This window comes from Lichtheimia ornata (genome assembly GCF_029851405.1).
Source record: "Lichtheimia ornata isolate CBS 291.66 chromosome Unknown scaffold00014, whole genome shotgun sequence".
In the NCBI taxonomy this organism is placed as follows: Eukaryota; Fungi; Mucoromycota; class Mucoromycetes; order Mucorales; family Lichtheimiaceae; genus Lichtheimia; species Lichtheimia ornata.
Genome location: NW_026695334.1, coordinates 214,103 through 238,807, shown reverse-complemented (window position 1 = coordinate 238,807; position 24,705 = coordinate 214,103). Strand labels below are relative to the sequence as shown.

Here is a 24,705-nt window from a genome sequence, read left to right as displayed (position 1 = left end):
TGGAATTCGAGCACAGCAAGTGATTCGTGATGTGACATTGTTGGATGATCATGCTTAATTGCCACCATCATGCACCTATGAACAAGCCTACTATTACACTCTCATACGTCTCTTTTCTTTCTTCCGAAATGTCACATTTTGCTTGCTGACGCTTTTAAAAGCCTTTGATGAGCATGATGGCAGATAGCCTTTCTTATTTTTGTGAGCGATCCATGTATTCATATGTGTGGAGATCTTTATCCTTTCATTGTTATTCTACTTGCATTATCATCCAATCACGCCAATAGCAATCACGTTCTCAAATAAAAACTGCAATCCATTACCATGACAACAATTTTGAAACTCCCAACTACAATGCTTTCATCACCAAGCACTTCTTGGACGATGTATTGGAGTCATAAAGTAAATAAGCATACGTATCCAATTATGTTTTCAAGAGTGAATTCTCAATGGAGAGAGCTTGAACCACTACATCAACAATGCGATCAACCTTATCTTTGGATGGCAAACGCAAAGGAGAACGAGGTTGACCACCCCATCCGAGAACATGATTCATAGCTGCTTTGACACCAGGGTTGCCATACCAACGCACAAGTGCATCATCCGATTCAACCAATTGCTGTTGCAGTTGCTTGGCTGCTTCGAGCTTTCCATTATCAAAGAGCCGTTGTACTTCCACACACGCACGTGGTGCCACATTGCCAAGAGCAGGTACCAATCCCACTGCACCCACTGTCAATGCAGGTAAAAAGAAGCTTGCCGATCCAGCAAGTAAGGAAAAGTTGTCTACGATAGTCTATCAATCCAATAGCCATTCAACAATTAAAAGCGCATGATGGTCCTACGTACCTTCTGGTTTGATTCTTGCACCAAGGTATCCAACCTTGCCCATGTTGCCATCTGTGCCTTTGATACCGACAATGTTTTTGTGTTTCGCAAGCCTTTCTATACTTTGCACAGCAATATCGATGCCTTGAGTGACACCAGGATAGTTGTAAATCACTACAGGCACAGGGCTCTGATCCGCAACAGAGATGTAAAATGATTCAATGGCTTCATTATCCATGTTGGCACGATAATAGGAGGGTGGAAGCACCATTGCATACTCGGCTCCAGCATCAGCTGCTTGCTTGGTGAACTCTACGGTGACGCGTACTGAACCGGCACTAGCCCCAGCAATCACCTTCATAGAATGATCGTACTTTTTGACATATTCACAACCTTTGGTGATGACTTGTTGACGCTCTGCACCTGAAAGGTGAACGGCTTCACCATTTGAACCAAGAAGGATGATACCGGCAAGACCTTTTTTGGATAAATGACGGATGTGCTTTTCAAGTGAATCAAAATCAAGGTCTTCATTATCCTTGAAAAATGTTGGGATGGGAACAAAGACCCCTTTTCCAAGTGGTGTGCCAACTACCATGATACAATGAGTAAGAAAGAAATGATGATGCTCCTTGTTGGTGTGGGATCATTCTTAAAAGGAGAAAAGGAAGCACTTTTTCCCCGGTAAACAACAACAATGCATATGCAATGGTGCTCTTCTTTCCCACGTTATCCCATATTCAACCCAACAAAGAGATCGCATGAGCACGTCTCATTCAGCCCAAGTGAGGAAGCTATCATTTATCTCGTTGCACAGATCGCTAGGCATGCATCATTACAATCACATGACACACTTTTCTTTTCAACGGAGGAGGTAAGCATCATGTTTAATGAAAGGTGGAAAAGATACAAGCTTGATAACATTTACATACGATACAACGTCATGGCTTCATCACGAAGGTGAATTCTTTATTTGCAACGAGCTGATTGGACACGCCACAATGCCTTTAAAAGTGCATCAATGTGTCAGTCGATGTTGGTGGTGGTGGTTGTCATGGCAATGCACATGTCGTCGTCATACAACTAAAAAAGGACACCTTGAATGTCCAAGAATATTCATATTGTTGTTTGTATACATACATGTCATGCGTCGTCGTGATATGAAAAGTGTGTCCCTTCTTCTTCCGATAGGCAAGGTGTGGCTGTTCGTATCATCAGTGGAGAGGTGGTGGTGGTGCAAACCTATCATCTCCGGCGGTCACGCGGTAGTTAAAGCGGCGGTCAGGTACACAACGACTACCATACTCATCTCTTTTTCTCTTACTTCATCTGCATCAGACCATGAGCCCTACCAACCAACCTACACAAGAACAGCTTGACGAGTGGAAGGAAGCATTCTCTCTTTACGACAAGAAGGGTAACAGCACCGTGTCATCAGCCAATCTCGGCGATTTGTTGCGTGGTCTTGGCCAAAATCCCACCCAAGCAGAAGTTCGCGAACTCGTAAAGTCGGTTGGTGGTTCCGAGCGCCAAGAAGTCGACATTGATTTTGGTACCTTCCTTACCATTCTTACGCGTCCTGATGGCTTCAAGCCTGCTGGCACCTCCCAAGAGTTTATCCAAGGTTTCCAAGTGTTTGACAAGGAAGGTGATGGTACCATCTCGGCTGGTGAGTTGCGCTATGTCCTTACCAACCTCGGTGAGAAGCTCTCCGAAGAAGAAGTCGATGAATTGCTCAAGGAAGTCGAAGTCGGCAAGGATGGTCGGATCAACTATGTTGACTTTGTCAACCTTATCTTGTCCAACTAAGTCATACCCCAAGTCTATATTATTCAAGAAAACGTTTGCTTATTCAAAAAGTATTTATATATGCTGGTATTATTGTTGATGGATGATGGGAATGTGAGCTGATTCTTCTATGACGAGAGAGGGATGATGGATCGTAACAAGGGGAAGAGACCAGAGGGGTAAAGGGGAGGTTTTTATGTGGGGGATTGGGAGGTGGTGGAAGTGGTTGAACATGCATCATAAGATGATGAGGATGAGGATCGATGTAATGGTGATGATGACAATGCCTGCCTTGTATCGTCTTGTTGGATCTTTTTCGATGAAAGGAATAACGAAAATAGAAAGCCTAGGCATCCACATATGGCAACAGCAAGAAAAGTCCATTGAAGTGAAGATCCATATGCAGCTGCCACTGATTTTCGCAACCCTGGTTCAAGTCGTTTCAGCAGCTCTGGACTTTTTTGTGCTTCTCTAATTTGGTGTTCGTCGCAGGTAATATGTAAGCGTGTTGTTGAATATGGCACCACCAATGGAAATCCCTGAAACAAAACCAAGGTAACCGAAAAAGCAGACAAGGGAGATAGCAGAGGCAATTCTATGGGAAGCATGTCAACATGTGTGCATGTATGGATACGTGACAAGCAATACTTACTCCTCTTGGATCGTTGACGCTTGAGCTGCAACATAGACACTAAGGAATACGTGAGATCAGCATACATGCCATCTTTTCATCCCTGTGGTAATGTACTTACTTTTGGATACAAAACCCAGCACCAGCCCCTGTCAAAATCAAGAAGCCTACTTGTGTTGCATTATTACTGTCAACATCCAACAACGTTTGCAATCCACCGCCAATAGCAATCAAGGCTGTCCCAACCCAAAACATGTGTCTATAATAGCCAGTCTTCGAAACGATGAATCCAGAGATCATGCTCACAATATCCACTGGTAGTAGGTATGGCAGCACTTCAAATCCTGCCATGGTTGGCGTATCACCATGAGCCACTTGAAAGTAAATTGGAAGGTAAAACACGTTGATAAACATGGCTGCAGATGTGGCTATCACCATGGCAAAAATGGCAACTCGGTTGAAATCAAGGAACAGGTGAATGGGTAATATGGGGTTTGGGCTTGTGAGATGCCACCACGAAGAGACAATGACCAAAGCAACAAGCACCAAACTTGCTCCGTATAATCCAAGTATGATTGGGTGTTTCCATGGATACCATCGACCACCCCATTGGGTGGCAAGAAGAAAGCAAAAGATACTAGCAATAAAAACAATGGCACCAGGGATATCAATATTGTAACATTTGGCTCGCCATGATAATGCTTGATTCGTCTGATCATTTTTGTCCCTGGGGATATGCAAGAAAAGCCAAAGAAGTAATGCTGACATTATCCCGATAGGTAGGTTGATGTAGAAAATCCATCGCCAATTAAGGTGATCTGCAAGAACACCACCTACCAATGGGCCTGCAATTGATCCCGTTGCCCAACAAAGTGCTACAATGCTCTAATAATCGAAGCCTCATTAGTAGAGAGCCTCCTTTGGGACGTTCATAGGTATGCTTGCCTGGTATTTTCCTCTTTCACGTAAAGGGACAATGTCACCAATTATAATCATAACCAGAGGAGCAATACCTGCCGCACCAATGCCCTGTACACCTTTAAATTTACATAGGCATGAATACATTTGATACACTCAGCATCCTTAAAGTGACCCTACCACGCATGATAAAAAGCATCAATGTGCTCTGTGCTGCACCGGATAATGCACCTAATAGCCATATTATGGTTTACCTTACAACATCAGAGCCACACGTTGTATATTATACTTACTGCCAACCAAAAAGATGATGATAGCATTGATCAGCGTACGTTTTCTACCAAAGGTATCTGCTAGCTGACAGAAGCGTCACATGTCAGCAAACCATGAGTAGTAGAAAAGGTCATCCTATAAACTTGCCTTTCCAAATAATAGCTGCAAAGCTGTCATTGGTAGAATGTATGCCGTGCCCACCCATTCGATTTCGCCAAGAGCGTCAAAGTGAGAGGCGATTACAGGTAACACCGTTGCCACTAAATGACACATATAAAGCCATATCACTACCCCTGTAACATCATCATGCTCGCTCCGTTTCAGAGAAAAAGCTTACCGATACTTTGATCCAGCGACACAAGTAAGAGACTGAAAAAAAGGCTACCCTAGTAGTATACATGCATTATTTGCTTTTGTTGTCATGCACCCATGTTACGTATTTGTTGGGTTACCATGATAATAGCAAGCTGATGTCGCCGGGGTTGGGTTATCTCCACATCATCGGCTGGGTGATACAGAGCCGTCGAAGATGGGACAGCAATGGCTGTGCTAGAAGACGTTGAATTGGTCTTTCCCAGGCTATGCATCAGAGCAAGTTGTGGTGGTGTCAATGCTTGATGCAAAGGTCAAACGGCAATAAAATGAGAAAAGAGGGAGGAAAAAATGATTGCTTGAAAATGATGGGAACTTTACCGTATCATGCAGGAAAGTAAACAAACATGCCGAGCATAAAAAGAGGGTTTTGTACATGCTTCACAAGCCTACCACACACGCACACACACACGTTTTGTGCACCTTTTTTTCTTTCTGGCTTGCAAACGGTTCCCTCCTTCTTTATTCCTCACTTGAGACGTTCACATTTCACCACCGGTGTCATGATGCAAAAGGATCCTTGATGGTTTCATATTCTCTTTGTGGTATGTGTCATTGTAGGGAATCACCATTTCTTTTTTCGACGAAACAAAGAGCCCTTATCCGCAATGCCGCCTCCCTCGTATTCATCATCAGGCCAAAACAATGATACAAAAGACGATGTTGGCTATTAGTAGACAAGCTATGGGATAGCGTTATTGTATCGCATGAATCATGCATTCACAAAATTATGCTCTTGTCGTTCTAGACGCTGGGTCGATTTGCGCACGTACATCAATGAAAGAGCAATAAACTGATTACAGCCGCAATTGGTGTATGTTTCCGTATCTTTCGCCGCTTGGAGATGAATGAATTTCGATGTTTTCGATGCTAATGCCATATATGTTAACCCCACACAGCCTGTTGTTTAATGCGAAACCTGACTTGTGGGAATATAGTAGGCAAGGGAGGGGGCCAAAAAACACTGCCAACGAATTTGGAAGAAATGACGAAAATCCTCATAGCTCCGTTATTTTGATCCTTGGACGAGTATATAAACCAAAATGATTCTAGAATAGAGGATTTTTATTCTTTAACCTTATTGTCTACTTGACCAATGTACAAGGCAACTATTCAAATATTGCTGGTCCCATTTACGCTGTATAGACAACTACTGCGGAGAACGGGTTGCGTTCCACCGCAAGAGCTTGCCGTCGATAACCATGAGGCAAGCATGCGCAGTAGTGTTGAAAGATCTTCTAACATGATCGCAAGCTGGCAATCGTAAGTATTATTTATGTCTTTCTTTGCATTAGATGAACCACAAGAGCTTTTTTTCTCAACAAGCGACTTTTTTTCTCTGAAAAAAATATAATTCAAGACATATGGCCCGTGCTAGAGAGCAAACAGATACTCCGCGCGTGGCACGTCCCGAGGGTTGGGATGCTGAGCTGGATACACAACGCCTAAGCAAACTTACGGATGGCCAGCTGGGTGGCAAGATGTGCGACTTGAGAGACGAAATCCAACGATCATTGAACTTAAGAGATACAGGCTTGAAACAACAGCAGGATCACAACTTAGTACGTATTGCACCGACGATTGTCATGTGTAGCGCCATTTAACTATATTATGTATCTCAGCATCCCTTACAACAAGCGTAACAACCACCATTTGACATTCAAACTCTACCATGTATTAGACATTGTCTCCCCCATAGATGTATGCACCAACATCCAATCATCATCACATTACAGTCTTTGATAGACATTGCCTTCATTATCTATGTAATCTCTCCATGTCCATTTCTCGTCAACAAGAGGCTCTATTACGTTTGATTTGATCATGCACATCCAATATTGCTCAAAGTCGCGTGCGTTGTATGTTGCTTTTTTTAATACATGCAATGAATTAGAAAGATGCGTTCTAACTCTGTAATCACAAAAAGGTAATTGTCAAAAGAGAATCATGTCATATATCTACATCCATTCGTATATGGAGTTGAGAAGAGTAATAGGGTCGTCGAGAGGCAAGGATTACTTGGCTTCAGCAGTAGCGGCGGCGGCAGCAGCCACTTGGTTGACTTCTTCCACCACACCTCGAAGAGGTTGCTTCTTCTTGGGTTCCTTGAGTGTCAAGCGCATTGCATAGGCATCTTCACCATCGGCATAGTATTTCTTTTCAATGTCATGCACCCTAATAGAATAGATGAGCTCACCACTCCTGTCCATCACTCATCATCCCCTATCACTTACTCAAAGTGAAGCGTATCACGATAAAGACCAATGGCAGCACGGTTGGTTTTTCGGACATGCAACGAAACGTAGTGGGCATCAAAGACTTCGACCATTTGCGATGTTGCTTGCTTCATAAGCTTTTCAGCCAATCCAAGACGTCGATAGGTTCGCATGACTGAGATGGATGTAATATGACCATGAGGCACATCGCTTGGTTCTTCCTCCCTGTTGTATATAAGGTTGGTTGGTATTTGATGCAGCAACAACAACAACAACAACAACGCGTAAAGGATACTTACATCTTTGCAAGCACATAGCCAACTATCTTGCCATTATCATCCTCTGCAACATAAGAAAGCTGTGGCCATGAAAGTGCGTGATAGAGATCTGTAGTAAATAGTATGAGCCAATGCGAGCCGCATGTATAGGAATAAAGAGTAGATTACTTGCAGTACTTCATTTGATAGTTCTCGGGAAGGTCGAGCAGGTTGCAGTTTTGCATTTCCAGCAGATCGTTCACCTACAATGGATATCAACGTTGGTTTGGAAAAGGGCTAGTGGCTGGTAACTTGTAACATACGGTTGCTTGTCTAATGTTCATGATGGCAAAGTATCGGTCGTGAAGGAAGACGAGAAAAGGATATAGTGAGTGTCTGAAAGCGGAACACGGTGACTGGAATTGGTTCTGGTAACAGCCACCACTCAACCTAAAAGAACCGGATCTATCATCCTCCTTCATTCTTGGTATCCAAGACCACCACACAATCATCCAATCCTCTTATTTTTCATTCAACAAAGACACTTTTCATTATGCGGCCACGCCATTGTTACGGTTGCCAAGGATACGTGCCCTTGCATTAAGTGTCCATCTTTAAAGACAACCAGCTCAATCACATCCTTTATTTGGGTCATAGTAGACGTTGCAGCTAAGCTTTTTTCTCGCCTCAAGGTAGCTTTCTTTAATAATAAAACGACCCATCGCATTTGATGAAGGCCAATTTGAAGCACACACATATCACCACCACCAGTAACGAGCTTGAATAGACTGGACATTAGTGATTGGAGTACCATGTTATCAAACATTTAGGTCAACGATTCTAGTAGGATGTCTAGATGGACCACTACTAGTGATAAAGAACCTTGATTGATTGCCTTGTTCACGCGTAATCATCGTTTATCAGACGCTGTCCCCTTTTTTGGATAAAGAAACCCACTTTTATTGTAAGGCTAGCACCAAGCTATGCTTCATCCACTTTCATTGTAAGCGATATCCATACATAGCTATGAACTTTTCATTAGAGTTCTTCAAGTTGTTGATGCATGTATCTATAAAGACTTCAACTTTTACATGGAAGAGAACAACTACTTGACTTATTACAAGAAGCTCATCCTTTGCTATGTCCTTCTATGATATGCATGATCACAAGTTACATCATCAAGAGAATAGAATAGCCAACCTTTAATGAATACATGGAATGTCGATAGCATACAAACAGGACTAATTGCATCAATTGCATGACGCATGGTGTTACGCTGATCAGCTATAATTGCTTTCCCGCCCACGACAAAGCGGAGCGAAGTCGCTATTTTCCTTTCTTAAACCCTTTTCCCAACTCAACCACCATCGTCATCTGGATTTCCTCAGTGAATGCGCCCAATCACTCGACCATTTGCTTGGGCAACAGGAAGGCAAATCGAAATCAAGTATTAAGTGACATGCCAAATAATGCCAGTTCCAGGTACAGCAATCGCGTGTATTGGCACGCCAAGGCGTATATCGTGTGTCTATGTTTATGCTTATTCAAGTGTTTTCTAGCGATTCCAACACTGTAGTACAACCAGGATCAGAATCGACTCGCCATGGTCATATGCAGGGTAGGTTGTTAAAGGTAGAGCAAAGTGAAAGAGGATCTGTGGTGTATCAACACCTTCAGGTTAGAAGCTTTCGATGAGGGTCGATCGGAAGAGGATCAGATTCCCAACAACAACAACAACAACTACTCAAACACTGCCAGCCAACACAACACACAACATACCACCTCGACCCATTTGAAGCCTCAGTCTCACGCTACCAATCGTAAGTGGGGTGGTTGCTAGGGAATACGTGTGGATACGGGTCATTAACTCAGATGTATATGGGTGTAGATGTTGATACAACGCATCTACCATCAGCTACAGCTGAAGCTATGGGAACGTATGGGAACATTTCACAAAACATCTATTGTGGCACTGCCACGGGTCGATCCATTGCATCAGAATCCATGCCATGCGAGTGCAAATATGATCCTGATTCCAGCGATCCAGACGAAGCATGTGGTGATGACAATACGTGTATCAACCGGATGATGTTTATGGAATGCCTTGCGGAACATTGCCCAAGTGATCGATATTGCAGGAATCGTCGGTTTCAATTGAGACAATATGCACGTGTCGATGTCATCCGCACAGAGCTCAAAGGTTATGGTTTACGTGCTCTCGCTGATTTACCTGCGTAAGTTTTATCTTTGGAGGGCGATCGATGTCAACATGCTGAATTCTTTCTTCCTCCCTCCTATTGATTAGAAACGCGTTTATTATGGAATACATTGGTGAAGTCATCCCTTACAAGGAATTCATTCGGAGGACCAAGCTATATGAAAAAGAAGGCGTCGAGCATTATTATTTCATGACATTAAAGAATGACGAGGTAAGCAAGGTTGTCATGGAAACCTCCCTTCCCCATTCAGGTTAGGTAACATTGGGAATTGGATATAGATTATTGATGCCACGAGGAAAGGTTGCCTTGCTCGATTCATCAACCATTCTTGTAATCCCAACAGCGTCACACAAAAATGGGTGGTTGGCAAATCAATGAGGATCGGTTTATTCACGATGCGACCTGTCAAGGCTGGCGAGGAACTCACTTTTGATTATAAATTTGAACGCTATGGGTAAGTCAATGATGGCAAAACGTGATATTGCATGATGTCACGTGCTCACACATGGCTCTCTAGTGCTACCGCACAACCCTGTTATTGTGGTGAACCCAATTGCAAAGGCTATATCGGTGCATCATCATCTCAGGAAGAGGAAGAGCTTACTGGACAGTTCATTGAGCCCGAAGAAGATATCGATGAGGAGGATTTACGATCTTTGCAACCGTTACATGACGTGGAGCAAGTCAAGTCATTTGTCAAAAAGATGCTCGACTCTATCGGCAATGCATCATTGGTCAACAAACTGCTGGATTGCTTGGATTTGACAAACCCGGAGAATTCGGTCGGCAAAGAAGTACTCAAACGATTCGTACGGCTACATGGATTGAAGATGCTCAAATGCTGGCTAAGTGAATGGAAATACAATGATGAAATCATTGAAAAGGTATGATGATGATGGATCTGTGATTTTCTTTTGTGGTATTAATATATGTCATAGGTGCTTCGTATCCTTGGAAAGCTACCTCTGGCCAATAGGAATGGTCTCGACGACTGCAAAATGTTCGACGTGGTTCGAAAGTTCACTGACAGTGAGAGCGAAGAAATCAGCACTCAGTCAACAGAGCTACTGGAAGCATGGAGCGAATTAAAAGAAGTCTACAGGATTCCTAAACGAGTGGTAAGTGCTCTTGTATAGATCACATAGCCGATCTCTAACCTTTCATCTTTGTTTGTAGTATGTCGAGAATGAAGTAGAGGATGTCACTGAAGCTGGTAAGTCTTTAAGATGCATAGGAATATCAGTCACCGATCATTAACAAATGTTTGTAGGTACCGAGGTTGATACAGAGCACAAGGAGATCGTTCGTGAAAAGGCAGCGTCAAAGAAATCAAAATACAACTCCACGCGGGCGTTCTTTGATCCTGATGACGATTTTTATGAGTATATACCTTTGACCACGACTGATGCCGAGATCAATTCTATCATGCGTTATCCTCCTCGACCCGCCATTCCTACGGCGCCACGTGCCATGCTAGAATATACCGCCATGATGAACGACAATAGCTACGGATGGTATCATTATCCCACCTACAACTATTACGACAACAGTTATCCTGGATGCTATGTTTTACAGGATCTTCAATATGCGTACATGGCATCACTGGGCTCGGAAGCATATAACCAGGGGCAAGTTACTCAAACAGCACAAACGGAAGGTAATCATTTTCTCTTTCCTTTGAACATGGATGAATGAATATTGATGCATTTTTATTTATATAGCAGCAGATCAAGGCAATACAGCACTTGCAGGCCAAGATCCAGCAGCACCTTCGACTAGTGGTGGTGGTGGTGTTGGTGGTGGCACATCCAATGGCACCGAGACTCGCAAGCTTCCAGCAAATTGGCAAAAAGCAGTGACGGATGCAGGGGATACCTATTATTACAATACAATCACCAAAGTATCGCAATGGGAGTTTCCAGAGGAAAAAGTCAGCTCCATAGAAGGTGTGGATAAGAACCAGCTGGATGATCTTGTAAAGCAAGCTGTGGAACGTAAACGGCAACAAACTAGCAGCATCAGCCCAGCCAATTCAGTGACGGGTCAAACGCCACGTGTTGTTACGCCTGCAGCATCTACCAGTGGGTCCAATGAAGTTGAAGGAGGGGGCCATGGCATGGATGAAGTGGATCTCAAGCGAGAGGTTGGCAAGGTGGTTACCAAGTATCTGACAGTGAGGCAACAAGCACTTTGGAAAGGTGATAAGCATTTATTTAAGGAGCTTGCAAGAAAGGTAAAAGTAACAAAGATGTATTCCAATGGATGGGTTGCTGATGGTATCTTTTTTGCCCGATAGTTGACACACCACGTGGTTGATCGAGAAACTCAATCCAAGCGCAAGATTGTGGGAATGACTGGGGCACTACGTGCAAAGATTGAAAAGTTTATTGACATGCATGGAAACGATTTCGCTCTCAAGATACAACAAGCTCGGCAAAAGTGATATTTATCCTTATCTTTTTCGTACTTTATAATTCGCATTCCTTTGTTTTAGTGTAAATAGTGTGCATTTGGTTCGTCATTCAAAGATATAAAAAGAGTGACAGTGTCATGTATTTCACGATTTGGGATTGTATGTGTAGCAGCATGGTGCACGTGACCAATATCATGCACGCTTTTCCAACATTGATACCTTACATAAAGAGCCAACGATCACCATGACGACCACGACAATGGAGCACTTGTATCGAATAAACAAAGACCAACACATGTACCATCAGCCATCCATAACATAATGCGTCGCCTGATGATGTCGTATTGCTTCCTTACAATGCTGAGCTCGAAATACAAAGGGTTCGAATCCTCGGTGGTGGACGTTAAAGGATATGATGAAATTCAATTCCCGGTGCATGTGTCAAGAAGCAAGCTCGACATAGAATGATGGATCCTCCTCTATCTACCAGACATCCGTAAGAATGGACACTTTGACTCTTCGCGGCACTCTTGAAGGTATATAATAAATGGATGGGCGGATGGATGGATGGATGGATGATTGCATCATGTATGGATTTTGCTGACCCTATATTTTTTTACCTCTTGTAGGCCATGGCAACTGGGGTAACCATTCGCAACAGCCAATGACAGCATGACGACACGCAACATGACTCACATGTGGACATTCCTATAGTTACTGCTATTGCCACCACCTCTGAAGCCCCTGACATGGTTTTGTCCGCTTCGCGTGGTATGTATCAAAGGTGCTATTGTAGTTTTGCAACATATCACTAACCGCAGGAACCTATAGACAAGTCCGTTATTGTCTGGCACCTTACTCGGTAAAGATGCATATTTGTATATAGCAACAAGGGATATTAACATCAAAGTGAAATAGTGATGAGGTGAACTATGGTGTTCCTCGCAAGTCTTTGTTGGGCCACAACCACTTTGTCCAAGACCTTGCTATCTCCTCTGATGGTCAATTCGCTCTTTCCGCCTCTTGGGATAAGACCCTTCGTCTTTGGGATTTGAACACTGGCACCACCACTCGCCGTTTCGTTGGCCACACTGGTGATGTTCTCTCTGTTTCTTTCTCTGCTGACAACCGTCAAATCGTTTCTGGTTCCCGTGACAAGAGCATCAAGTTGTGGAACACCCTTGGCGAGTGCAAGTATCAACTTACCGAAGATGGTCACTCTGATTGGGTCTCTTGCGTTCGTTTCTCTCCTAACCCTGCTAACCCTGTTATCGTTTCCGGTGGTTGGGATAAGATCGTCAAGATCTGGGACTTGACCAAGCTCAAGTTGCGCACCAACTTCATTGGCCACAATGGCTACGTCAACACTGTCACCGTTTCCCCCGATGGCTCTCTTTGCGCTTCCGCTGGCAAGGATGGTGTTGTCATGCTTTGGGACTTGAACGACTCCAAGCACCTCTACTCCCTTGAGGCTGGTGATGTTGTCAACGCCCTTACTTTCTCCCCCAACCGCTACTGGCTCGTTGCTGCTACCTCTTCTTCCATCAAGGTTTGGGATCTTGAGAACAAGGAACTCGTTGATGAGCTTCGTCCTGAATTCAACCAAGTTGGCAAGAACAAGTCTCGTGACCCCGAGTGTGTTTCCATTGCTTGGTCCGCTGATGGCGCTACTCTTTTCTCTGGCTACACTGATAACCTTATCCGTGTCTGGCAAGTGTCTCGCACTCTCTAAATCCATCCATTAAGAGAGAAAAGTCATATGTCCCATCCTGTTGTCTCATAATAAAAAAATCGCATTGTCTATAATTCTCACTGCCTTATGCAACGTAACACAACATTCATGCAAGTTTAATGGGAAAAGAAGTCATTGCAATTACAACGGGTGGGGGGAAAACAGGGTAGCAATTTTGGGTGGTTACATGTGTTTTAACAGATATTGCGAGCTAAGCTATACATTGTGGATGTTGTGTGTTCAAGCAGAAAGTTTTTCGAGTTCAGCAAGGACTTCTTTGCATTCTTCCTTAAAGTCGAGAGGTGTTGCTTCCATGAGTGTGTATCGTGGTCGGGTGTTTTCCTAGAAGCATAAAGTCAGCCTTCCCATCCAAATGACGAAATCGCTAAACTTACATTGTATGACTCCAACTTGGCTCTGCCCTTAAAGTTGTAAGTCTTGAATATAGCCTTCTTCAAGAATCTGTTGTGCGACTCGGGATCCGATTCCTTGTGCTTTTGCATTTCATCTGCAGACATGCCAATGAGGAAAGCACCAAGCTCATCAAAGATATTGACAAAGATGGAGGCAGTTGCATCTTCAATGGTGGCACCCAAGATGTATCGCCATGTAGGTTGTGGGTAGCATTTGTTGCACTTTTCACATCGCCAGCTGTCATCACCTTCTTGCATGAGCTTCTTTTTGCACTCGGGGCAGCTTGGATAGGATGTATTCTCTTGTCTGATAAATGCAAGGGTTGCACGTACGCTGAAATATTCAACCTGAAAAAAAGAGGGGGCATGATCAATATTCCACAAACATGAATACATGTATGGGTTACCCCCCACTCCTTTACTTACCGTATCGCCTTGGCCCAACTTTTCCTTGATATCACCCACGGTCACACGTTGAGTAGACTTTACGGCACCACCTTCACCGCCTACTCGGTTAAAGGAGTCAAATGAAACATCATTTCCTTGAGACTCGAACCTAAAATAATACATCAATGAGTATCAGCTTGTGGGCGGAGGTTCTTTTTTATGTATATACCAGTGCTTCAATTGAAATCTTTCGGGAATGTCAGGATTGACCTTGAAAGTACCAGCTTGGGATAATGATAGGGAACGACCGTTGAAATCATTGACACGAAGACCCTTGAATGCCACAACTGGGTAACCAGAAGAATCAAAGTCCTCAGCAGTCTTTCCCCACAAAGTGAGACGCACTTGCTTTTGGGAATCATCCACCACCGAAAGCTCTCTCTTTTTCATCTGTAAAAGATCGGAGAATAGGATTAATGTTATATACATGAAATGCATATATAGCATCACTACTTACAGGTTTTCCGCTAGCCTTAGCAACAATTTCTTGCACGCCATGGTCTTCTTTGATAATGCAAATGGAATCTAACAAGCATCATAAGAATCAATACCTTTATCCAAGCAATCCAACGAGTCCTTCCCCATCTTACCAACAATAGCGTTCTTTTCATAGTTGTCCAAGTCGGCGATGCGCACAAAGTTGTACTTCATTTGAGGGATCGAGGTTTCCTCGTTGCACTAGTAAAGCCCATGTTAGGTTATACACACCCACCGATAGGTTTTATGATAATGCACATACCAATTGCACCTCGGTACCCGAATCCATTGAAAGCTCGTATTCGTTGTCCAAAGTAGAGAACTGCTTTCGTGCCATGGTCACACGTGCTTTGGAGATATAGTAAACCTTGCCTTCTTCAAAGATGTGGAACAAACGATCGACTTGATCACTGTATGCAGTTGCCTTGATTTCACCCTATATATACAAACGAGCCCATTGAGCATTGATTCCTCCCACGCATACATTCACACACACAGACATACCGATTTGTCTAACAGATTGACACTGAAGAGCTTGCCTTCCGAACGATTGTTTGACCAGTGCTTGATGTCGGATTTTTGGGTGACGCGAGCTTTGATGGTCCACCTATAGAGTATGCAAGATCAATGGGCCTATTCTTCACAAACATACATACAATGATACGTACTTGTTTTGGTAAGGATTAAGAACCGAAATAGGCAAGGTATTGACGTCTTGGCTGACGCTGCCCACGGACATGGTACGAGGCATATTGTTGGAGGATGACGAAGCAGTGGACATACCACCATAGCTTGATTGCTGAGGAGAAGATGTTGAAGGATTGCCACTGGAGCTGGAGTTGGGTTGCTCGATGGAAACAGGAGAACCGATCTTTTCTGTAATCTTATTGTCAAGCACCTCGATATTCAACATGATCAAGATCCTTAAGATGAATGAATAAGCCTTTCCATCTCTCACATGACATTGCTGCGCACTTACTGTCGTCCCTTGAGATCATTGCATACAGATTCCTTGAGTCGAATGGTACAATAACGGGTAAGTTGGCCGCTTTCAACAAGCGCAGCATGACCGGACGCCAACATGGCTATATATGTATATCACCAAGTAGTGTTTAATACGCAGTCTATAAAAGTACATTGGCTTTTCCCATCGCTTACCTTGCATAAAGTGTGCACCATCGGAAAGGATGATTCTGGTAGAGAATAAAGCGAGCCACATGTGAGACCAAGATCAAAGACACCAAACTTTTTAAAGGGGGGACATGGGAACGTACCTATGACGGTTGACGCCATTGCTTTGCAAAGTCTTGATGTTGAGGACTTGAAGAATAGGATCTTCCTTCAACTCGTCGCGATTGTTGTTGTGAAGAGCGCTTACGGCACCGCGTGTGAGTTCTTGCATTGGGGAGTGTATAAAAGAGTGTGTGTGTGTGTGTGCGTATAAAGAAGTGAAGAAGGAATACGCGCTGCGCGCCCGGAAATCAATTCACGAGCAGCCGTGTCGCGTTTAGCGGAGTCACGTGGCTGTGCATTTTTGGCTTCCCCTACGATCGTCGCTTATTAAACACCAAGCCATGTAGTAGTATTACACTCTCCATGATGGATGAAGGACCATTGTATAGAAATACACTTGTATACTAAGCTTCTCGGTGCAAAAGTCCATCACCATCGATTACATGCAACCTATTGAGCTTTATGCAAAGCAACCAACAGTAACGGGATCTGGCGTCCTATGATGCTCTTCATCATCATGTTGTTTAGGCATGTTGTCGAGAGAACGCTTTACGTGAAGACTATCTAATAGGGTACTGAGCTAAATATTACGAATGCAGGTTTTCCAAATTCCATATGCACAATGATGATATCGTAACGATTATAGCTTTTACTGGTCGATCGATCCACATCATCACGGGCAAAGAAAACACATTTGCAAGTTTGGGATGCCCTGCTAAATGCAGCAAGTGACACAGTAGTCGATTTTAGAACAAGTTGCATAAAAAGAGGATCCTCTTGATGTGTAACAAAGCATACATGTATCTCTATTGTGGCAAGTCTATAACCTTCCATGAGGATCTATGTGATGGGTGTAGTCTATGTATGAGCGGTATCAGATGATGATGATGCATATGCGGGGGGGGGAGATGGGATCTGAGATGATGTTCCACCACTACAACTTGTTTTTGGTGGCAGCGGATGATGGTGTGTTGCGTTCCCAAGGTACGAGCAAGCATTGATGTCTATTACAGGTTCATATTAATGAGCCATCTATGCACATTTCCTTGTTCTCCTTTTTCATTACGTACCTGGTGATGGCCAACAAGTTACCTTGTTGATCGAATAAAGCACCATCGAGATCAAAGCGGTTATTGATGATATGGGGTACAGCAAAGCTAGCCAGCACCTTGTTGACATTTCTTGGCACGCTCTTGAATTGGATTTCCAATTGCATGGTGGGACACCAACGAGGACCACCCAAGATCGTTTTGTCGAGGGAATAATTGGGATGAATGAACATGTCAGACCAAAAAGCGAGACTCTTGAAATCGATAGGACGACCATCACTGAAACCGACACAATGATGAACTTCGGGAATACCAGGCTTATCACCTTGTGGATAGGTGCTCATATCTTGATGCATATCGATAAACTCGGACATGAAATCGGCTTGATTGGGCTCCATGGCATCAAACGAAGGTGGTTTAGCAGCCAAGGGTGTGTGGATATAGTTGGTGCCCTTTTCCTTTTCCATGTTGCCCATCGTCAAGATCGTGTGCGTCTTTTTCACATAGCTGGTAGGATCATACTCGTTCACATGGGTGGGTACAGGTGCAGTAAGGTCCTATAGGAGGCATCATGTCAGTGACCACATAGGCTTAGAAACAAGGACGTGTTTGGCTTACCTTCGGTTGTTGAAGAGTCACTTCAAGCACACAATAGCCAAACTTGCTCGGCTTGAGCTCTCGAATCTCGACGACGAATGCACCGCCCTTGGCGGGCTTGAAGAAGAATGTGTTGAGTGCAATGGGATGTTGCTGAGGACGACTGGCAAAGTGATCAAGCACAGCTCCAAGGGACATTGCAATGACATAGCCTAGGAAGATCGATCAGCATGTCTATACTTGTATATACTGTTGTCGTTGTTGTTGTTATTGTTGCTTACCACCCTATAAAAGAAAGCATTATAAGCATATGTTTGTTGGCGAGAATGAGATAGCAAGGGGGGTAATAGGTACAACACACTTACAGCAGGTACTTGTCCAACCGACCATTTCTGAAAAGAATAAGGTTTAGCGTTATGCAACCATCATCAAACGAGAGAGAGAGAGCAAAAAACGGGCCGTGCATGTTTGTGTATATACACGCACACACACAAACTTACGGGATTCACGCGACCGGCATACACAGCTGTGCCTGATACAGTTTGTCCAATGTAAGACGAAAATGTTGCTTGATCAAATGCTTTCTGCTGGGATGGTTGGGTTGTTGTCACTTGGATCGATGAAGCAATGGACGACGACATTGGTTTAATGAAAATGAAACAAATACAAGAGAGAAAATACAGGTACGAGAAAAAACCCAATTCAAATACGGATTCCCCCATTATTCCCATTCCCAAACACGCCTATTCTATTCGCCGTTGATCGCTGGGCTAGTAGAATCTCTAGATCGCTATATTTCCTTTGTGTCAGCATGTTAACGCGCTCTTTGAAAACAACTTTTTTTGGGCTTATCAACCGATCTCGATCCAAGCGGAGGAAAGAAAATGAAAGAACAAAAAGATGGGGGATGTGGCATAGTACTTGTGTGCATTGGGGATCATTTTTAGAGAAAAGGCAAAAGAAAGGGTAGTTGCTTGCATGAAAGTGAGGGGGGAGAGGACAAGGATGGGAAAGATGAGATGATGATGCTACTATTGATGCTTGATGGGGGAAATGCTTAACAAAAGAAGGTGGTAGAAGAAGAAGAAGGGAATAGCTGTTGTTGTGTTGTTGTTGCATTATTGCTCCTGGGTTTCTTTTCATAAGGGGATGGATGATCCACTCGTTGACGTTTCCGAATTGTATTATTTTTCAAAGACAAGGGTCGTTTGGCATGATGCAGCTTGAGACTATAGCAATCAACAAGAAGATAAGTATTAAAGGTCTCACAAGTTTGTTTCAAGGGTTGCACTTACTATAAACCACAAGCATTACAAAGAGGAGCTCCATTTTCATCTCGACGCCATAAAGGAGTGGTTGTGGTAGCACAATTTGAACACATGGGTAGCGAGTCTTGGTCGTTGTCAATACCAACAGCACCGATGCGTCGACCAGAATGTGGCTTCAAATGCTTTGGACGGGGTGCATTATGCAGCTTAAGACTAAAACGGATGATTTGGGTGGTGAGCGTGTGTGTATGTGAAGGGCAAAAAGTCTAGACTATACCTACTATAGGCCACACGCATTGCATAACAATTGGTCGTCTGCAGACCGTCTCCAAAGCGGGGTGGTGGTAGTCTCGCAATTACTGCACACAGGAGAGGATGATGACGATTGCACTGGTAGCGACCGTCTAATAGATGCCTTTTTCGTTCGCTGTTGTGGTTGCGGAAAATGAATCGTTCCAATGCTGTATGCATTACGACAAGACGCCATCTTGCTGCTGCTGCTTGTGTGGCATGTTGATGATGATGTCGGTGGTGGTGCAGGTGTTATTTGTTGCTGCTCCTGGACTACCGCCGCTGCGGATGATGCATCCGATTCAATCGCCTTGAGGCTGTTATGCAAACAAAGCTGTTGTAATTGATCGAGTTGTTGCTGCCAAAGAAGCCTGCGGTATTCACGTTGAGCATCATAGAATAAAGGTGTTGTATGGTTTGAAGGAGGTGATAAGGAAGGAAGAGAAAGTGAAGCTTCGGGTTCTTGGATTTCATCAACCATTGTAAAAGGGACCTCTGTTGTTGGCTGTTGTTGCTGCACCGGTTCTTTGTTCTCGGTAGCAACCATTGTATCCATGGTGTTGTCGTCATTATCATTGGCCCATAACTCATTCATGATATGCTGCATACGATCCTGATGATAATGTTGCTGTTCTTGTTGTTGTTGGTTATCCGCGTTACGCACAAACCACAAACGCCATGACATATTTTCCAAGCGAGATCCATTGTCTAACGCATCCTTGACCTTGGTGCACACTTGCCATGCTTTTTGAAGCTCGCTTTCTGAATCAAAAGGGGCAGCATCACTGCTAAACTTTAGAGCAATGGGTGGCATGGTCTTTGTGATTAAAAAAAAGAGAGGGCAAAGAAAAAGGAGGAGGAAAGAAAGATGCTCTTTTCCAAAAAGCTCCATTTCTCATGCACCAGATCTCTTTTATAAATACATTGCTGGTTGATGACACGCACACGTACAGTACCGTGATGATGCCATGCCAAAATGCGCACACACACACACATAACCATATTCTTGTCTCTCCAAACTCAGCATTTCCCATCGGGGCAAGTTGGGGTGTGGGGGGAGGGGAGATGTCTACTTTGTTGATCAGCATTGCAGTATATATCCCGTCATGCCGATATGTATGTGCTGCTGATGCGAATGATGACGGCAATACTACATATGGGGTAACCTTGTACTTTGACAATCATATTCTGCCAACCTGATCATCCACTTTGCTCTTCTCGCAGCTGTTTTTTATCGTCGTCATACTACCAAAACTCAGCGCAGCAACCTATATGCATGCTGTTTGTAGGGTATTGCATCAAGGTAGCTCGCTCTGTCATAAATGCTTCGGATACAAAAATGATGCATGCGACGCGTGCATTCATCCTTGGGTTGGTTGGTATTACCGCTGAATGGGTACAGGTGCTGATATCATGGAGCATGATGATGTTGATGTTGTTGCACTCTTTTTGTTGAGAAGGCTCAGAACAAAGCGACCATGGGGTCTCATCATTCGCTTGTTCACCGGTTTAAGTGTGGATGATGGAGACAAAATACGCGTGGTGAATGCAACATCGAGACTTGGTTCAAGAAAAAATAGGTGCATGAACGTTTCAGAATACCTTTATGGGTGGTACATACAACTTTTTGCTTGGCCTCTTGGAAAAAGAAAGATTTGTTGTTCAGCCATGATTGATTGTTATTCCTCGTGGATGGCGAAAAAACCTCTTTCTCTCTCTAAGACAAGCTGGCAATTGATTATGCTTTTATGCAAGACCATGTGATTCGAAAAGTATAATGGTGTAATATCTTGGGGGTTCATGGCGGACATTCTCAATATGTCGCAGCAGCAATAACACAAATATAATGTTCCAAAAGCGTTTTATTATAAGATAGTGTACACACAGATCGCCATCCTGAAAAGGTGCCCCATGTAGAAATGACCTTGAGCTCGTGTGATCATGATGTAATGAAAAAGTGAAGAAACAGCTGGTGGTGGTAGAAGTGGTGGTGGCGGGTGGTTGATTCATTCATTCACACACACGCACACACATGTAAGCTGATGAACCCGTGTTTGACCATCTGGACAAAAGAATGATCAACACGTCGCCTCTCTTCCGCATATGTCATACACGCACAACACTAGTCGTTGCTCGGACCACATAGCTCAGCTCACAGACCACCCCATCACCTATTTGTGGGGGTCCCGTGCTATGTCGGATCAAGGCGAAAAGGACACTTGTACACGCTTTCAGCGCTTGTCTATAATTGGTATTTGCTGGTGAGACAAGCCAAGATGAAAAAACATTGTCATTGTCCCCGTGTCATAGCCATTGCCACCCCACCTTTCTCTCTCTCTCGCACGGCCGACATAAAATGGTCAGTGGGTTATGGGTTGTTGATGTCACTGCATATCATCATGAATAGCTGTCATCACCAAAATTGTATAATGTTCCCTTTCTGGAATTAAGCACCGAGAAGCCTTATCCGCTTTCACATTTTCGTCTTATCCTTATCGTGTAACATGGCCGATCGTTTTATGAATGCTTTGAGGTACAAAATCACGCTAAAAGCCCCATCCATTCATTCATCAATACGGTTGCCACGATACCATACCTCGATGCTTTGAATAGAACCCTATAGCAGACATCATACATCTAACGATGATCAAGAATGGGATTATTCAGCGAGTACATAGACCCTTGATCTACTCTCAACAACAGCAATGGAAGAAGGTCAAATTTGTTAACGTGATGAACCATTGCTGTCAAACAATAGAGGAGATGATGACATAACCACAACAACCCGTATACACGCTTTATTCATATGTATGGATGGCCATTTTAAAAGCATAGGGGAAAACGTGGGATATCATTTATGCCTGGGAGAAGCAGCAGCGGCGGTATGCGTGCATGGCAGGGTTACTAGGAGAGGAGGGGTGATTGAAAAAAAGTGGTGCATTAACGAATTTCAAATGCAGCGTACCTCAATGCATGAGGAATGTCAATAACCCTTTTACTCCCCCATCATTGGCATGAGGCAACAACATTCGCGTGTGTGTATATGTGTGTTGTATGGATAGTCTGTGCTCATACATACGCATCTTTACCCCTAAAGCCCTGCAACACTTACATACTAAACACCATTGGTCATCAATTTTAGGTTCGTGACAATGTGCAACCTCAAAGATGAGATGATGTTGCACCGATTTACGGTCCCTGTCTATGTGTGTCAAGATACAAAAACAAAATGTATTGATATAGAAAAGAGTGTGTGGACTACATACAAGGAGAGGGTATCACGGTAGAACTACCCGATGGTGGATTGAAATCAAATGCGGCTATATTGCGTTTTCAGAAGATGTTGTCGACCGGCATGATATGGTGTGTGTGTGCGTGTGTGTTTAATGGAATGCAACAAGCTTGTTTTCATGATGATCATAATGAAAAGTGTATTTTATACATACACACACACATACATACCTTGTATATAGAATGAAAAACAAGTGTAAAAAAAGGGTGATGTTTTGGGTGGTGGGGGGAGGGAGGAGGAAGAGGACAAGAAAGAAATCATGCTTAAATCGTTCTACCGCCATTGCACAATATCTTGTCTCTTTCCTTTTTCCTTCTTCCTTTGGTGCACTCGTCCACTTCCTCTCTTTTTCCATTGTACAAATATTCGTCATTCATTATGACCAGTGAACCAACAGCTGTGGTGTCCTTTCCTTCCACGTCCGACATGCGTGTGCGGCCATTGGCACCTTCGCCTGCGTCTTGTTTGTTTCAGCCAACAACGGCTTCATGTACTCTGCCATCGCAGTCGACCCATAATCTCATTCCTCCATCAGACGATGTCACCACTATCTTTGTTGTTGGGTTCCCCGAGGATATGTCAGAACGTGAATTCCAAAACATGTTTATCTTTTCGGGTGGATTTGAAGCAGCGTCTCTCAAGTGGCATTGTAAGGAACAAGAAGATGAGAACAATAATAATACGACCATGAATACCACCACCAATGGCAAAAAGCAAATGGTAAGAGAGAGAGAGAGAGAGAGGATGAACGGAGAGAAAACAAGGGGAGCATTCGTTAGGGTAACAATGAATATGATGTTGCATTATTGTAGATCGGCTTTGCTCGATTTCGTACAAGACTCGAAGCTCTGGAAGCAGTCGATGTATTGAATGGAAAACGAATCGATCAAGAACGAGGCATCTTACTCAAGGCTGAAATGGCAAAGAAGAACCTGCATATCAAGCGTGGATCGACCGCTGCGAATGACACTATTCCACCATCCTTTGTATCATCTGCTGCTGTACCACCTTTGAGTATCCTATCGAAGAAGATGCAACAGGGCAATGGTACAGCCTACGACTCGTTTTCGCCTTTGCCAAGTGACCTTTTATCTCCTGGAGATTATTACAAAACCGATCCATTCATGAACAAGGACCCATATTGTGCATCTACACCAACGACTCCCGTTTTCACCGATTCGCTCTTTGGCTTTCGTGGAAATACTACCGACTTTGGAGGCTTCATGTCTTCTCCTCCACATGCATTTGGATTGATTCCACCACCACGAATGACGAATGCGATTAATTCACAATCTGCCATATCACCCGTGGGTACGACATCCATTAATACCAATACTACTACAACAACTACCAGCAATGGACAACAGGATGGTGGTGTGCCTGAAGATCCTTTCAATTATCTCAGTAAATCATCACCTGTTCCAAACGATCGTGCAGCTTCTCCACCACCTTCAGCAGATGTTACTCGTCGTCTTGGTTCTTTTTCCCTTCATTCGACACCTCCACCTCCTGCACCATCCACTTCAACTATCGAATTACGTTCAAACAGCTTCTCGGCCCTGAATCGTTCATTCAATCCAGCTGATCAAAACCCACCATGCAACACTTTATACGTTGGCAACTTGCCTTCTAATACAAGCGAAGACGAATTGAGACAGCTCTTTGTCCAATGCCTTGCATTCAAGCGCATGTCATTCCGCAACAAGGCTCAAGGTCCCATGTGTTTTGTCGAATTTGAGGATGTTGTTTATGCGACGCAAGCAATGAATGAGCTTCAAGGCTATTGTTTATCCAATTCCATCAAAGGTGGTATACGCTTGTCTTTTAGCAAGAATCCTCTTTTCACCAAACCCAACAAGGATCAACAACAACAAAAAAAGGACACAGTGGAGGAGCAGCAGCAGCAGCAGCATGTTAATTAATGCAACACACATATTCTACATATCTACACGGCACCGGATACATGTACATACCGCACGCAAATTGCATCT

The 24,705-nt window shown here is 43.7% G+C and overlaps 11 protein-coding genes across 11 annotated transcripts; 5 read left to right on the top strand and 6 right to left on the bottom strand.

Annotated features, from left to right (window-relative positions):
- Positions 1-424: 424 nt before the first annotated feature.
- On the bottom strand, positions 425-1,426 carry O0I10_004053 (uncharacterized protein; the record flags this gene model as incomplete). Its single annotated transcript, XM_058484119.1, has 2 exons — positions 425-786; positions 850-1,426. The coding sequence occupies 2 exons, from the start codon at positions 1,424-1,426 to the stop codon at positions 425-427; spliced, it is 939 nt and encodes a 312-aa protein (XP_058345107.1).
- A 743-nt stretch (positions 1,427-2,169) lies between these two features.
- Positions 2,170-2,637, top strand: O0I10_004052 (uncharacterized protein; the record flags this gene model as incomplete). The annotated part of the gene is made up of 1 exon (XM_058484118.1): positions 2,170-2,637. One exon carries the CDS (start codon positions 2,170-2,172, stop codon positions 2,635-2,637), a length of 468 nt encoding a protein of 155 aa, XP_058345106.1.
- A 450-nt stretch (positions 2,638-3,087) lies between these two features.
- On the bottom strand, positions 3,088-5,025 carry O0I10_004051 (uncharacterized protein; the record flags this gene model as incomplete). Its single annotated transcript, XM_058484117.1, has 9 exons — positions 3,088-3,211; positions 3,269-3,307; positions 3,369-4,132; positions 4,193-4,284; positions 4,346-4,396; positions 4,459-4,522; positions 4,586-4,698; positions 4,776-4,824; positions 4,891-5,025. The coding sequence occupies 9 exons, from the start codon at positions 5,023-5,025 to the stop codon at positions 3,088-3,090; spliced, it is 1,431 nt and encodes a 476-aa protein (XP_058345105.1).
- An 881-nt stretch (positions 5,026-5,906) lies between these two features.
- O0I10_004050 (uncharacterized protein) lies at positions 5,907-6,453 on the top strand (the record flags this gene model as incomplete). Its single annotated transcript, XM_058484116.1, has 3 exons — positions 5,907-6,073; positions 6,171-6,372; positions 6,433-6,453. 3 exons carry the CDS (start codon positions 5,907-5,909, stop codon positions 6,451-6,453), a joined length of 390 nt encoding a protein of 129 aa, XP_058345104.1.
- A 372-nt stretch (positions 6,454-6,825) lies between these two features.
- O0I10_004049 (N-alpha-acetyltransferase 11) lies at positions 6,826-7,627 on the bottom strand (the record flags this gene model as incomplete). The annotated part of the gene is made up of 5 exons (XM_058484115.1): positions 6,826-6,985; positions 7,045-7,251; positions 7,326-7,413; positions 7,477-7,546; positions 7,607-7,627. 5 exons carry the CDS (start codon positions 7,625-7,627, stop codon positions 6,826-6,828), a joined length of 546 nt encoding a protein of 181 aa, XP_058345103.1.
- A 1,115-nt stretch (positions 7,628-8,742) lies between these two features.
- On the top strand, positions 8,743-11,945 carry O0I10_004048 (uncharacterized protein; the record flags this gene model as incomplete). Its single annotated transcript, XM_058484114.1, has 12 exons — positions 8,743-8,765; positions 8,843-8,901; positions 8,966-9,103; positions 9,172-9,517; positions 9,589-9,712; positions 9,781-9,956; positions 10,020-10,386; positions 10,441-10,620; positions 10,679-10,715; positions 10,773-11,159; positions 11,227-11,735; positions 11,799-11,945. The coding sequence occupies 12 exons, from the start codon at positions 8,743-8,745 to the stop codon at positions 11,943-11,945; spliced, it is 2,493 nt and encodes an 830-aa protein (XP_058345102.1).
- A 472-nt stretch (positions 11,946-12,417) lies between these two features.
- Positions 12,418-13,647, top strand: O0I10_004047 (guanine nucleotide-binding protein subunit beta-like protein; the record flags this gene model as incomplete). Its single annotated transcript, XM_058484113.1, has 5 exons — positions 12,418-12,451; positions 12,545-12,559; positions 12,630-12,686; positions 12,747-12,777; positions 12,834-13,647. 5 exons carry the CDS (start codon positions 12,418-12,420, stop codon positions 13,645-13,647), a joined length of 951 nt encoding a protein of 316 aa, XP_058345101.1.
- A 240-nt stretch (positions 13,648-13,887) lies between these two features.
- On the bottom strand, positions 13,888-16,386 carry O0I10_004046 (uncharacterized protein; the record flags this gene model as incomplete). The annotated part of the gene is made up of 12 exons (XM_058484112.1): positions 13,888-13,989; positions 14,043-14,408; positions 14,487-14,616; positions 14,677-14,897; positions 14,965-15,032; positions 15,098-15,185; positions 15,247-15,420; positions 15,489-15,591; positions 15,653-15,907; positions 15,964-16,069; positions 16,143-16,177; positions 16,259-16,386. 12 exons carry the CDS (start codon positions 16,384-16,386, stop codon positions 13,888-13,890), a joined length of 1,776 nt encoding a protein of 591 aa, XP_058345100.1.
- Positions 16,387-17,151: 765 nt separating this feature from the next.
- Positions 17,152-18,061, bottom strand: O0I10_004045 (uncharacterized protein; the record flags this gene model as incomplete). The annotated part of the gene is made up of 3 exons (XM_058484111.1): positions 17,152-17,221; positions 17,288-17,823; positions 17,885-18,061. The coding sequence occupies 3 exons, from the start codon at positions 18,059-18,061 to the stop codon at positions 17,152-17,154; spliced, it is 783 nt and encodes a 260-aa protein (XP_058345099.1).
- Positions 18,062-18,920: 859 nt separating this feature from the next.
- Positions 18,921-20,236, bottom strand: O0I10_004044 (uncharacterized protein; the record flags this gene model as incomplete). Its single annotated transcript, XM_058484110.1, has 3 exons — positions 18,921-19,092; positions 19,159-19,344; positions 19,413-20,236. 3 exons carry the CDS (start codon positions 20,234-20,236, stop codon positions 18,921-18,923), a joined length of 1,182 nt encoding a protein of 393 aa, XP_058345098.1.
- Positions 20,237-23,092: 2,856 nt separating this feature from the next.
- O0I10_004043 (uncharacterized protein) lies at positions 23,093-24,636 on the top strand (the record flags this gene model as incomplete). Its single annotated transcript, XM_058484109.1, has 2 exons — positions 23,093-23,434; positions 23,527-24,636. The coding sequence occupies 2 exons, from the start codon at positions 23,093-23,095 to the stop codon at positions 24,634-24,636; spliced, it is 1,452 nt and encodes a 483-aa protein (XP_058345097.1).
- Positions 24,637-24,705: the final 69 nt, after the last annotated feature.